Source organism: Macaca nemestrina, chromosome 10 (assembly GCF_043159975.1).
Source record: "Macaca nemestrina isolate mMacNem1 chromosome 10, mMacNem.hap1, whole genome shotgun sequence".
Classification (NCBI taxonomy): domain Eukaryota; kingdom Metazoa; phylum Chordata; class Mammalia; order Primates; family Cercopithecidae; genus Macaca; species Macaca nemestrina.
In genome coordinates this window covers 109,832,364-109,846,668 of record NC_092134.1, presented here as the reverse complement: position 1 = coordinate 109,846,668, position 14,305 = coordinate 109,832,364, and the positions used below count along the sequence as shown (strand labels likewise).

The 14,305-nt window shown below is 38.5% G+C and overlaps 1 protein-coding gene across 10 annotated transcripts in view; it reads left to right on the top strand.

Annotated features, from left to right (window-relative positions):
• Positions 1-14,305, top strand: part of LOC105484277 (BICD cargo adaptor 1) — a 308,598-nt gene that overhangs the window by 255,554 nt on the left and 38,739 nt on the right. For 4 of the 10 annotated variants that reach the window (XM_011745773.3, XM_071071912.1, XM_071071913.1 and 1 more), the window contains 3 exons: positions 2,449-2,600; positions 6,302-6,619; positions 7,603-7,796. In XM_011745773.3, the coding sequence (XP_011744075.1) occupies positions 2,449-2,600; positions 6,302-6,619; positions 7,603-7,796 (664 nt within the window). Of the gene's footprint in view, positions 1-422; positions 2,397-2,448; positions 2,601-6,301; positions 6,620-7,602; positions 7,797-9,181; positions 10,896-14,305 lie in introns of those variants that run through there. The other 6 variants (XM_011745777.3, XM_011745776.3, XM_011745774.3 and 3 more) reach the window with 4 other exon arrangements.

Below are 14,305 nucleotides of genomic sequence, written 5' to 3'. Positions count from 1 at the left end.
ATAAGAAAGAATGAGATCATGTCATTTGCAGGGACATAGTTGGAGCTGGAGACCATTATCCTTAGCAAACTAACACAGGGACAGAAAACCAGATACCGCATATTCTCACTTATAAGTGGGAGCTACATGATGAGAGCAAATAGCCACATAGAGGGGAACAACACGCACTGGTTCCTATTGGAGGCTGAAGGATGAAAGGAAGGAGAGGATCAGGAAAAATAAAGAATGGATACTAGGCTTAATACCTGGGTGAAGAAATAATAGGTACAACAAACCCCCATGACACACATTTACCTATGTAACAAACCTGCACATCCTGCACCTGTACCCCGAACTTAAAATAGAAGTTAAAAATAAATAAATAAAATAGGCATTCTGTAGTCTCTATGAATCTTCTCATTTACTTAAGGATTTTTTCATAGGCACAGTGCCTTCTGATGAAGTCAGTAAATGCTTATGAAGCACCATCCATCTAGCACTGTGCTGCATGCTGAAGATTCAGAGACTAACACATGGTCCCTGCCTTCCAGAAGACTCAGCCTCCTGGGGATGTCAGGATAGAAACACAATTACAGTTCAGCATTACACGTGCTGTAATCCAAGTTATGAGAACAATGCAGAGGAAGCAACTAAGGTTTCCTAGAGGAGCGGAAAAGACTTCACAGAAGCAATTATACTTTAGTTTGTTCTTAAAGGGTGAGGAGTTGTTTTCCAGAGGAGGAGGAAGTAATTCCAGACAGAACAGTAGGTAGAGAGGCTTAGGAATGACAAAATAGAATGATATATTCAGGGAATGCTCACAAAGGTCTACGTGGCTGGAAATAAGACTTTTTTATTTAGAAAGTCAACTTTGGAGTGTGTGGAGAATGTGGTGAATGCAGACATCAGCAAATCCAATGAGTTATGGATACTTAAAATTACTTAATTCTGGAAAAACTTTGCACAGTCTATGGACAAACAAATCTACAAACAAAACTGAGGCTTTAGGGTATTTGTCACAAACAATAAATGAGTTTGTATTTCTATTTCAGGTCTAGCTCTTCTGTTATCCCCCTCTTTATTCCCCTTAGATACTGACCATGGGACTCTGTGCTTACAAATTTGTTACATCTACATTTTCACAACTTAAACATACTTTTCTGTTTTAAATGAATATGTGTCTAAGCTTTTTAAACACTAAACAACTGCCGTTTTTCCCTCGGTCAATTTCTGCATTGTGGATAATTTTCTGAATGTGTAATATTTCTGAAGATTCCTCCAAGTATTAACACTACAGAACATACAGAAGTATTTTATGAGTAAAGTCTCATTTTAATCTGAATTTAAATCCAATCAAAACTCATAAGAAACTACTTCGAAACCAAAACAATAACAAAGTACCCCATCCCAACATTGATTTACTTAAGAAAGAATTTATTTCTATAGATGTTGTCACTTTGCATATGAAGGTTTCAAGCTGCCCATTTCAAGCCCCAAAAGAAATGTTAAAAACCAGGGTAGTCTTCCTGGGAAATCCCATTAGTAATGGATTTCTCTACTCGTAATGGGGTTTTTCATTAGTATGGGGTATTTGTATACATTTTGAAAAGTTATAGTTTCCAGTTCATAAAAATAATGTGTTCACAGTTTGGCTTCAACATGCAAACTATGTGCTATGCATCAAACGGGCAATCCCTAAGTATACGCTGATTTTATGCATTGATTCAGTCAGTGTGTTTTTTTACTTATGTGTGTGCCAGGGTAGCTCTTGATTTGAAACACTATGCCCAAATCCTAGATTCAAACAAATGTTTTAACTCATTCAACATTTCGTAACCCCTACTTTTGTGGAGATTTTTAAGGAATTATATTTGACTCTTTCATTGTTTGGACAAATTGTATGCAAATTAGAAAGTAATTAGTTCTCTATCACTTCTTTTCCTTAAACATATAACATGGATTTATAGTTTATCATATACTCATAAATTACAATGGTGTATGTCTTTTATTCTATGTTTTGGCCCCACGGAGCACAGGTGACAAAATTTGAGTTCTAACATATTCCAATTTGATTATTCCAATAGAAGCTCTGCTTCTTTACGAAATAATTAGTAAAATTTTTCTTGTATAAAGTTTCATTTTGGCTCCCTCCTTGTCCTGAAATCCCATACTTTCAACAATCTGCATTAAATATTTATTAAACTACTGGCATTCTCTTAGCTCCTGATACTGACTCTGGCTCACAAAGGGCTTATAGGGCAATTTAACTACATTATGAATTCACAACACATTTTGACATTAAAGAAAAACTTTCCTCTGTCCCAAGCGCATACCTATGTTTATATAAAATGTAACCAAATCAATTTCACTTTCCTTTTATAAAAGAACATAATAGGCCCAGCATGAAGCAATCTGTATGATGGATTTTCCTGATATGAAAATTGTAAGCAGTGTGATTTTCTGCTTTAGACAGCTGAGGTGGCACTAGCTAATCTCAAGAACAAATATGAAAATGAAAAAGCAATGGTGACTGAAACCATGACGAAGCTTAGAAATGAACTGAAGGCTTTGAAAGAAGATGCTGCAACCTTCTCCTCCCTGAGAGCAATGTTTGCAACAAGGTAACAGTATTTTCTTCCTACGACTGGGTGTGGTAGGTGGGGAAAAGGCTTTAAAATTCACAGCCCTGCCTTTGTGCATGTTGAGTGTATTCAGTGTGTAGTCTAGGATGGCTAAGTGTGAAGAAAATCTGTGGAAGTCCCCTCTGATGTATCTAAAATTTTGCAAGCCTTCTGTGCTGTTTTCCAGAGCCCCCTACTGAACACTCTGGATCCAGAAATTCTATTACATAAAAATATTTTTTAAGTGAGTTAATATTAATAGATTGTTTCTAGAATTTATGCACCCCAAAGAGACTCGCCTTCCAAATAAAAAGCTTTCAATAAGGCAAAAAACCCCACTTCCTAGAATAGCTAAATATTATCACCTCTGAAATAGAGTTCTGTGAAGGAAGTACATCAAAGTATATAAAAGCACCTTACCTTTAGTACTGTGTGAGAAGATACTGTCATAATGAAGGTTAATAATCATCATACCAGCTAATTACTTAGAATTTTTTTTTTTTTTTTTTTTTTTTTGAGACAGAGTCTCACACTGTTGCCCAGGCTGGAGGGCAGTGGCGCGATCTCAGCTCACTGCAAGCTCCACCTCCCGGGTTCTAGAGAGTCTCCTGCCTCACCCTCCCAAGTAGCTAGGACTACAGGCACCCACCCGCCACCACGCCCGGCTAATTTTTTGTATTTTTACTAGAGACAGGGTCTCGATCTCCTGACCTCGTGATCCTCAGCCTCCCAAAGTGCTGGGATCAAAGGCATGAGCCACCGCACCCAGCTTTTTTTTTCTTTTTGAGACAGAGTCTTGCACTGTTGCCCAGGCTGGAGTGCAGTGGCGAGAGCTCGGCTCACTGCAAGCTCTGCCTCCCGGGTTCACACCGTTCTCCTGCCTCAGCCTCCCGAGTAGCTGGAAGTACAGGCACCCGCCACCACACCTGGCTAATTCTTTGTACTTTTAGTAGAGACGGGGTTTCACCGTGTTAGCCAGGATGGTCTGGATCTCCTGACCTCATGATCCACCCGCCTTGGCCTCCCAAAGTGCTCGGATCATGGGCGTGAGCCACCGCACCCGGCCATATTTTGTTTTTAAACGTGAAGTGATTGTTAAGAATGTATTTGATTTGAAGTTTTCAGAATCTTGAGATTTTCAGTATACTGTTGAAATACATATTTTGCTGTCACAATGCAGTGTAAAAAAAAATTACTTTTTTTTTTTTGAGATAGGGTCTCTGTCACCCAGGCTGAAGTGCAGTGGCGCCATCTCGGTTCACTGCAGCCTGGACATCCTGGGCTCAAGCAATTCTCCCACCTCACCTCAGCCTCCCCAGTAGCTGGGACTGCAGGCTTGCACCACCACTCCCGCTAATTTTTGTGGATTTTGTGGAGGCATGGTCTCGCCATGTTGCCCAGGCTGGTCTCAAATTCCTGGGCTCAAGAGATCCGCCCACCTTGGCCTCCAAAAGTCCTGAGTTAGGGTATGAGCCACCATGCCCGACCAAATCCCACCAATTATATATCTTGTATGATGCAAACTTGGTGCAAAATTCACAAATTATTACTATGTCTTTACTGGCAGAATTTTTAAATAATTTACATGTAGCTGATACATGTAAAAGTGTTAAAAACAAACAAAAAAAGATCTCTTGTGCTTTATAGGAGTCCCCCAGAAACTGTCCAGCTTTTTTTGTATGTTAGGAGAGTACAGGCTTAAGCTCAGACCTTGTGATTGAATCTCTTGGAGATGGCAGTGAGAAGGCTGAGTGCCTGAAAGCCTACAGGGGTGCAGAGGAACTGTAGGGAACTGGCTTCTGGGTCTCAGGGCATGACAGTGTTTGGGGAATAGAATGTGTTTACCTGGCTGCTATGGTAGACAGGATAGAGAATAGGAATAGGGCACAATGTCCCCCTCTTTGATGAAAGAATCAGGATTACATTTGGAATCAAGAAAACATAAATTTCCTCTTTGAGAAGGAAACTTTTAAAAATGTCAAAGGACATTTCAAGTCTGAATCTGATTTATATAAGAATTATTATCCCCTAGCCAGGCACGGTGGTTCACACCTATAATCCCAGCACTTTGGGAGGCCAAGGCGGGTGGATCACCTGAGGTCAGGAGTTCGAGACCAGCGTGGCCAACATGGTAAAACCCCGTCTCTACTAAAAATACAAAAATTAGCCGGGCATGGTGGCACACACCTGTAGTCCCAGCTACTCAGGAGGCTAAGGGAGGAGAATTGCTTGAACCTGGGAGGCGGAAGTTGCAGTGAGCTGAGATCATGCCACTGCACTCCAGCCTGGGTGATAGAGCAAGACTCCGTCTCAAAAATAATAATAATAATAGTTTTTTATAAAAAGGAATTGTTATCCCCAAACTGTCCATTTTCATATACTTTTTTTTGGCGTGAACAATATTTATTATTCATATTTTAGTGGGTAAATAAATTCAGAAAAAAAAAAAAATCAGAAAGAGCTTTTTCCCCACGCCACCTCTATCTTCCAAATGTATATGTGCTCAGGTTTTGCCTTTGGTAAGGAAAAAAGATCACTAAGCTTATCTTCCTTCTTTGGCACAAGTATGAAACCTGAATAAAGATGTTTCGGACAGCCTGCTATATCTGTATCAAACCTTGCGCAATTCTTGGTTTTTGCAGGGTTTTCTGTTTTTTGTTTTTTTGACAACTCATTGCTCTGTCATCTGGTTGAGAAATCATTGAAAATACTCAGTTTTCTAATTCAGGCAAATCAGTCAAATTGACAAGAGCAACAGCTGCAATCTGTACTAAAACTAAAACCTGTAAATACAGATAAGGAAATGTTTTCTTCATAAACATTATTATTTTGGATATTATAGGCATAGCCTATAATAAACTTGTTACATTCCTCCAAAGAATAAAATGTTATACAGTAAAAAGAGCTACTGTAAGACACTTCAGGTACTGTGGACATTGTGGGAGACTTGACCGTTATTCTGCTGTTACACGGCAGCCCCACAATAACTCTGTCCCTGGGGTTTAAGACGTTGCCTATTAAGACTGTCTCCATATGGGCTGGGTGCAGTGGCTGATACCTGTAATCCCAGCACTTTGGGAGACTGAGGCAGGAAGATCACTTGAGGCCAGGAGTTCGAGACCAGTCTGGGCAACATAGTGAGACCCTGTCTCTTTAAAAAATGATCATCACTGGGCATGGTGACTCATACCAGTAATCCCAGCACTTTGGGAGGCCAGGGTGGGAGGATCACTTAAGGTCAGGAGTTCGAGACCAGCCTGGCCAACATGGTGAAACCCCGTCTCTACTAAAAAAATACAAAAATTAGCTGGGCATGGTGGCACACTCCTGTAATTCCAACTGCTTGGGAGGCTGAGGCATGAGAATTGCTTGAACCTGGGAGGCAGAGGTTGCAGTGAGCCAAGATCACGCCACTGCACTACAGCCTGGGCAATACAGCAAGACTCAGTCTTAAAAAACAAACAAACAAAACAACAAGAAAATAATAATAAATATTTTTAAATGTCCTGTCTATCCTTCATTGTATGGATGAACATACATTCCAATTTTCTGCTATTATAAGTTATCTACATTCTATTGCTAGATCTTTAAACCAGTCTTCTGAATTTCTACATTTCAGTCAAATTTATTACTTTTCAACTTAAGTCCAAATTCAGTTTCACCAAGATTTTCCCCTGACCCCTTCTTTGTTTTGGTTGCAGATGTGATGAATATGTCACCCAGTTGGATGAGATGCAGAGACAGTTAGCAGCCGCAGAGGATGAGAAGAAGACTCTAAACACTTTGTTACGAATGGCTATCCAGCAAAAACTCGCCCTGACCCAGAGGCTGGAGGACTTAGAGTTTGACCATGAGCAGTCCCGACGCAGCAAAGGCAAACTTGGAAAGAGCAAGATCGGCAGCCCTAAAGTAAGTGGGGAGGCATCAGTCACCGTGCCCACCATAGACACTTACCTCCTGCATAGTCAGGGCCCACAGACACCCAACATTCGGGTCAGCAGTGGCACTCAGAGGAAAAGGTATGCATGCAGCGATCTTCATAGTACGGTGCAGTGGCCAGATTTTAGTTAACTGCAAAAATGAATGTGCTCTTGCTGTGGAGGATGGAGGAGGGGAAGGAAAAGAAAAAATGGGAGCTGGCATATAAATGATCCTTGCTAATGTGGGTCTTTCCAGATCAAAACCTTTTTGATAATTGTGTTTATGTAGTCCTTTCTAACCCCCTGCCCAATCCCTCCTCTTGGTTAATCGTAATATAATTTTCAAGTGTCTGTTAATATTTTTGCTACTCTTTGTATGTGTAAATGTGCCTCTCCCTTCCCTCCAACCTAAGAATTAGTAGATAAAGGTGGATATTAAGAATGAAGCGTGTTCTACCTGGGTTATAATTTTAAAAGTCGTTGTACCTTTGGAAATGGTGCTGTTTATCAGCTTCTCTTTAATGGGACAAGGATATGAATATGTTCTCTTAGGGTAACTTTTGTCCATATGACCAAAATTGATGACGGACTGAAAGGGCATGTCTATATCTAGATAAAATGGGGTGGAATACGCACAGTCCTTTTCTTGACAGTGGTTTTTGTGCTTTTTCATTTGGCATGGGAATATTGCCCAGAGAAACCACTTGTAAGGTTTTTAGGGGCTTGATTGTGTGACCTTTTTCCAGAGTCCTGGCTATTGAGTTACTTACCATGTATTTTCGGTTAATGGTAACATTTTTATTTTAGGAGCTTTCATTAAAGACTCAAATAATATATTTTCTATTTGTGGTTCAAGCTGACTAACTGTAATAAATCTCTTTTCCAGTATCCAGAACAGTTTCCAAATAGGGTTGTATCCTGATGTGGAAACTTAAAAAAAAAAAAATAGCAAAAATATTGATTTACATATTTAAACAATGAAATGCCAATATAAATAATGTTGTCACTGGTGAGGCGTTGAAAGGTAATTAAAGTAAAACTTTTTTGTTTCCTATATGTATTTTTCTTGGATCTCCTGCAAGACAATTTTCACCTTCCCTTTGTGATCAGAGCCGTCCCAGGACTTCAGGGGCTTCCTACCTACAGAATTTATTAAGAGTTCCCCCTGATCCCACCTCCACAGAATCATTTCTTCTGAAGGGCCCCCCCTCCATGAGTGAATTCATCCAAGGGCACCGGCTCAGCAAGGAAAAAAGGTTAACCGTGGCTCCACCAGGTAAACATTTTTTCCTTGGGTGCATGTGATGCAAATGATTAGTTGAGTAGACTCTCCCCTTCCTTCCAGTCACTCAGGCCCACCCATCCGCAGAGTCTACCTTTGATGATGTGTAAATTCCTACAGGTCAAGTAAAAACTTCCTTACACTTAGCTTCCCGTTTCCTCCTTTACTCATATTCCTTAGAATGACAGACTTCCATTTAACAGCCAAAGATGGCAAATGAGAGTTGGAAGGACTGGGATAGGAAAAGGGAAATTAGCAACAAGCACAATACATACACACTTGGATCCTATTTGCAGTTTGGTAGCTCATGGCGATTCCATCTTGGTCAGATTTGGCCAGTTCTCTCTTATCATTTTTAATGTAATTTCCGTAAAGGGAGCCATATGTATAACAAGGCTTTTGGGCTGATTTCCTTTTGTAGTGACTCAGAATGTCTCCTCAATCATTATATTGAGAATAAAAGTAAAACCCTCTAAGATTTTACTCCTCAAGAACATTTAGGTCTTAGTATAATGTTCTTGTAGATTGCAAGCCCCCGCTGGTTAATGCTTACCAACATGCTCACACTTAGCTTCCCTATTTTGCATTTTTCTTCCTTCCTTCCTTCCTTTCATTCTTTTTACTTGTTCTATGAAGACGCCTAAATTGAAAATGTGACATATGGCAAACAGAGAAAATGTGACTTCTTTCAAATAAAAATCATCCTTTTGAGGAATCCCTGCATGTGAGTATAGGGCAGAAGTGGCAAACAAGGAGCCCATAAACCAAAGTAAGCTTAAGGGCAGCTGTTATTTGACTATTGCTAGAAAATAAAATATAAAACTAATTCAAGTTAGTTATCGAAAGTTAAAAATTCAAGAGATTTTGTATGAGCATCACTATTTCTGGCCTCTTTTGGAAGATTCTGAATATCTGGCAGCCCTAGGTCTGCGTTCACGCATGTCAACACCTGTTGGAGCTCTGTAGTGGCTGTTGCTGTTAGGGCAAGCTCTGCACTTTGCCACAGTCCCCACTCCTTATTACTTATACCCAGCCTGCTATCCTCATTTCTATTCTCTCCTGGCCCCTCCTGTAGTCTTTGAGTTTGCCACCGCTGAAATAGAATTTATTTTTTCATTTTACCTTAATTCCTTTTTGCAAACCTCAGCCTTTGAATCTCTAATACTTTCCTTATCTGATTCATGGAATCAGCCTACTGATTGGCATTAAAAGATGTGGTGTAGAAACTGATAGTGCATTTCATGTTCTAAAGGTGTTTGAGGAAATTGGTAGTGATAATGCGTTGGAATGGTGTAGTAGCCAAAATATACACCTAAGAAGAAAAAAAGTAAAAACTGCTTGGTGTTTTTAATTTCATAACTGATTTCCTATTGTTTTAGACCTCCTTGGAAGGTACCTTGAAGTATTCTGTGAATCACCAAAGTGGTAATGATTTATCAGGATACCTAACTCGGATAAAACCCACAAAAGTCGTCTTTTTAGTGTTCCAAATGGATTTAGTAGAACTATCTACTGGAACTTAGAAAAGAAATTGGTATGATTAATAAATAACTCCTATTGTTGTTTAATTAAAAAGATAACAGCTCAGTAAGGTTAAAAATAATCAATGTTAACAACAATAACTTTTCATTTTTGTATGACTGGTTTTTGTTTACATGGATATATATTTTATATTGTTATCATTACATTGTTTAAGCCATGAACATTATATCACAAGCTTTTCCATGTTGCTATCTAGTCTTTTATTTGTTAAAGTCATTGTATCATAGATTTTGTTTCAGATGCTGTTACCACATTAATCACTACTTCCCCTCGTCCACTGAGGTAGTTTTTCATTGTTTGTTATATTACAGAGTACTGCCGGGAATGCCCTCATGCACTCAGCTTCTCATCTATTAAATGCTTCTCAGGAGTGAGATCACTCAGTTAAAAGTTGAACATCTTTACGTTTTTGGCTCCATTCTGATGTTGCTGTCAAGAAGGGTATATCAATGTACTAAAAGCCCATAAAACACTTCCCTGTTTTCCCAGATTGGGAATCTTTCTGCTACTTTATACACACTGTACGCATCTTACAACTCTAAAGTCAGTTAGCATACACGAATAAGAGTACCAGTATATTGTCTTAAACTCTTTAGTTTTGAATAACCAGAAAATACCTTAGAAATTGACCTTAGAAATGATTACTATATTTATGAGATTCGAGGCTGAGTGTGGTGGTTCACACCTGTAATCCCAGCACTTTGGGAGGCCGAGGCAGGTGAATCACTTGGGCTCAGGAGTTTTAGACTAGCCTAGGCAACATGGTGAAACCCCATCTCTACAAAAAATACAAAAATTAGCCAGGTGTGGTAGTGGGCGCCTGTAGTTCCAGCTACTCAGGAGGCCAAGGTAGGATCCCTTGAGCCAGGGAGGCAGAAGTTTCAGTGACCCGAGATGGCACCACTGCACTCCAGCCTGGGTGACAGAGTGAGACACCGTCTCAAAAAAAAAAAAAAGATTAGCGATATAAGGAATGTGGAATTCAGAATCATCACCAGACCGGAAGATCACGCTGACAGCTTAACATATTGATAACCTTTATAATTCTCACCATTTATGTAAAGTTAAAATAATAAAAGAGGAAAGGAAGTAAAGCTGTTATTATAGCCTTAGGAATTTTTAATTATGTATCATGGAATCAACCAGATTAACACTTAATAAATTCTTATGAGTCTTAGCAACATTTTCTAAAAGGTCCTAGTTCAATGAATTACTATAGAAAGTGACTGACCATCCACACCAAATAAATTGTAGCTTCTATAAATATCTGCATTATTACCAATATATGTTATTTTCCCTCAACTGAACTATATAGGGTAAGACATATCAAACATTCATTATGATGCTTTTACTATATAAAATATTTTCATTAAGCCAAGAAAGATAAAATATGCCATATATGACCAGTCTCATGTTCTATATAAGAAATATCATAAGCCTATGGGAAATAATAGATTTTATGAGTATTTTTAAATTCATGAGTTTAACCATTATAAAATTTGCTAGCTAGTAACAATATCTATTAGTCATTTTAAACAGAAAGTTCTCTATTAATTTGTCAGAATGTTTTTGATAAGCTAAAAACTAAAATATATTTCTAAAATATATTTTTAATACATGTTTTAGGTGATTTTTAAATCACCTAAAAAATATATTTTTAATACATGTTTTTAGGTGATTTTTAATTATTCTAATAAGCAAATATGGGCTTTATTTTTCTACTGAGGACCGTTGAAGCAATTATCTCAACTAAAAATGAAATTAGTTTAATTTGTTCTTAATCCTTCAGTTGAGGAATTGAGAGAGGTATGTCTCATTTAAAAATTTAAGACACAGAACATAAAATGTTATTTATTCTATATAAGAGATACTTTCAAATAGATTTTATTTCTATGAGATGGTAAACAGAAAACCTCATCTCCTCAAGTACACAATTTCTCAATTCTAGAGAATCAACTATAGGGTAGGCCATTGATTTTCAACATTAGTAGAATGTTTTATACTAATTAATGCATTACCTGATTGATTTGCTGCATTAGTACAACCTTTTAAGGGAAAATTCTGGCGTTTCCCTCTGGCTGGCTCAGCTTCTGCAACCTCAGCCCTTGCAATTCCAGTGCTTCTGGCCATGGCTTGCTTGTTGATTTTCTTGCTCTTGACGTTATCCTTATCCTGGCACACAAATTCCAGTGTCCTTCCACATGCTCATCTTAGTTTTCACAGTTTCATTTACCAGCTGATCTGAGAAGTGCCTATCAGCCTTGATGACCTTGACTCAAAAGGGACCCTGTTGTCATCAAGGAGTTTGTAATTAGGCAGCAGATTGTATGTCTTCACAAAATTGTTGCGTATTTTTTAGTCAGCATTTTATCTTGATTCCTTAACTACCTAGGCCTATATCCTTCTCTTCCTCCTTCTTCTCTTCCTCCTCCTCCTCATTTTCTTCATCATGATCTTACCATTTAATCAATAATTATAATCAGCCTGTCAGAATATGTAAAAGGAATCCGTGTAATTCACAGGCAGGAGTTGTTATTTCTGTAGTAAAGACCTGACTGCAGCATTTACACAAGATAAGTAGGAAATGGCAAACCTGGAGAAGCAAGTTTGAACTCAGTCTGGAAGTAATAGCCTAAGCAGCTTGCTCTTCACACTGTGTTTCCCATGTCACGCTTTTCCTCTTAGATATCTTGCTTCTCCCTATCATTTCAATCTCCTCCCTTCCTCTGTTCCTCCCTCCTTCATCCCTCCCTCCCTCTCTTTCTCTGACACAGTGACTCAGCTAGTTTAAGAGAATGGTATTATTTTGAAGTCTGAAAATGTTTCTGTGACATTTTACATTTTACTGTTTTTTAAAACAACTCACAGAAGTGTATTAGCCTTAGATACATAATCACCCATTGAGATACATAGTCTACCATACACACCGACATGTTCGTAGTAAAAACTGCCTTTATGTTTCACTGCATTCAAACAAGTAGATATTTGTTTGTTGCATGTATTGCAAAGCCTGTGTTCTTAAGCATGTACCAAAATCACATTTATTTCATTAATCCATTTACTCATTCACCAGAATTTAACAAAATTTAGTGAATATCTGCTATGTGTCAGGCACTTTTCTTGGCTCTTGATAGACAATGATATTCAAATAAAACTCACAGTCTGGTAGGGGAGGTAGGAGACAAATATGTACTGATGTTAATAGATATTCCTGGAATAAATAAAGGAATTAGGGCGGTTAGGAACATCCTTCCAGAAGAAATGCAACGCTGGCCATGAAAGGTGGTTATACCGTAATAGGCAGAAGGTAGCCGCGCAGGTTTTGGTCATGAGAAGAACCTTATAGGAAAGGAGGTCAACTTGCCCCAGTGCCAGTGAGCTCAGCACTACAACCTGGTGCAGGACTTGGAAGTAATAGAAAGCGAGGCTGCGAAGGTGGACAGGGACCTGAAGACAGAGAGCCAGGTTAGTGAGAGCAGACCTTACCATGGGCATAGCTTAGCAGTTTTAAGAATAGGATCAGATTTTCATTTGATAAAATCACCCTGATGACAAGGTGGAGAATGGATTAGATGTGGGTAACATCTAAGATAAAGAAGCAGGTACAGAGACTCATAAAATATGCAGATGAGAGGTAGTGGAGACCAGAATCAAAACTGTGAGGAATAGGAATGTTTAAATATGTCCCAACTTACAATTCAACTATATATTTCATCAGCCAGCATATCCTGTGCACACATGACCTGCTCTTACGCTTTCCATGTTCTGTGTGTCAAAGGAGCTCAGTCAATCTTGTTTGAACTAATGGCCTCAGTGTTTTGTACTTTATAAATTATATTTTTTCCTATAGAGGCTTTTCTATTTATGTGTGTTTCACTTCCTATATCACTATACTTTCTTTTTCCACAGGATTCAATTATTGAAGTAGTAGGAGTGAAGGGGTAGTCTGTTGAAACCTGTAATCTTTTAGGCTTGTATTTTCTTTGAACATAGTTTCCACAGAATTCTTCCCTGTAGGGGAAGGCCCAGGCACTTCTTGATGTCAGAATATGTTGTCTTTAGTTTGGAATCTGCCAAAACAAAAGTTAAATCAAAAATGTTAATTCCTGTCACCCCAGCATTTCGAGAAGCCAAAGCAGGACGATTGCTTGAGCCCAGGAGTCCGAGACTGGCCTGGGTAACATAGCAAGACCTCGTCTCTCCATTAAAATTTAAAAATTAGCTGGATGTGCTGGCAGGCACTCATAGTCCCAGCTGCTCAGGAGGCTAAGGCGGGAGGATTGCTTGAGTCAGGGAGGTCAAGGCTGCAGTGAGCCACTGCACTCCAACGAGTGACAGAGTAAAAAGAAGAAGAAAAAATATATTAATTCACAAAATTGTCAACCACATGTTGAGAAATATATTTTTAAACTTGCTGTATATTTTTCAATAGGTAATGGTTCAAAAATTTTTAAGTACAAAGTATACAGTAGATGGTAGATTTCTGCCACAACTGTGCCCACCCAACCAACCTTGTGTATTTTTCCAGAAACATTCTATACATAAAGAAATGCATATAAATATATACATATATAAAAACAAATATGCATTTTACATATGTATTAATACCATTGGCACAACCACAGACACTATGCTTGCCGGGTTTTTTTGAATTGCTGTATCTGGGTTCTTCTTTCCTATCCATTCATCTTTTTGTTTCTTTTGAGTCAGAAGAAGTTACGAAGGGGAAGGAAGACATGCTTGAGCTCTTTAAGAAAGCTTGGAATGTTTCTCTGTGTACAGTAGAAATATTTCTTGCCAAATGATAAAATGACAGCTACAAGAATGTTTGTATTCAGAAGTATTCAATAGAAATATGATATAAACCACATATGTAAATTTAAATTCTCTAGTAGTCTAGTAGTCATGTTAGAAAAAGTAAAAAGAAGTCAGGCGCCATGGCTCATGCCTATAATCCCAGC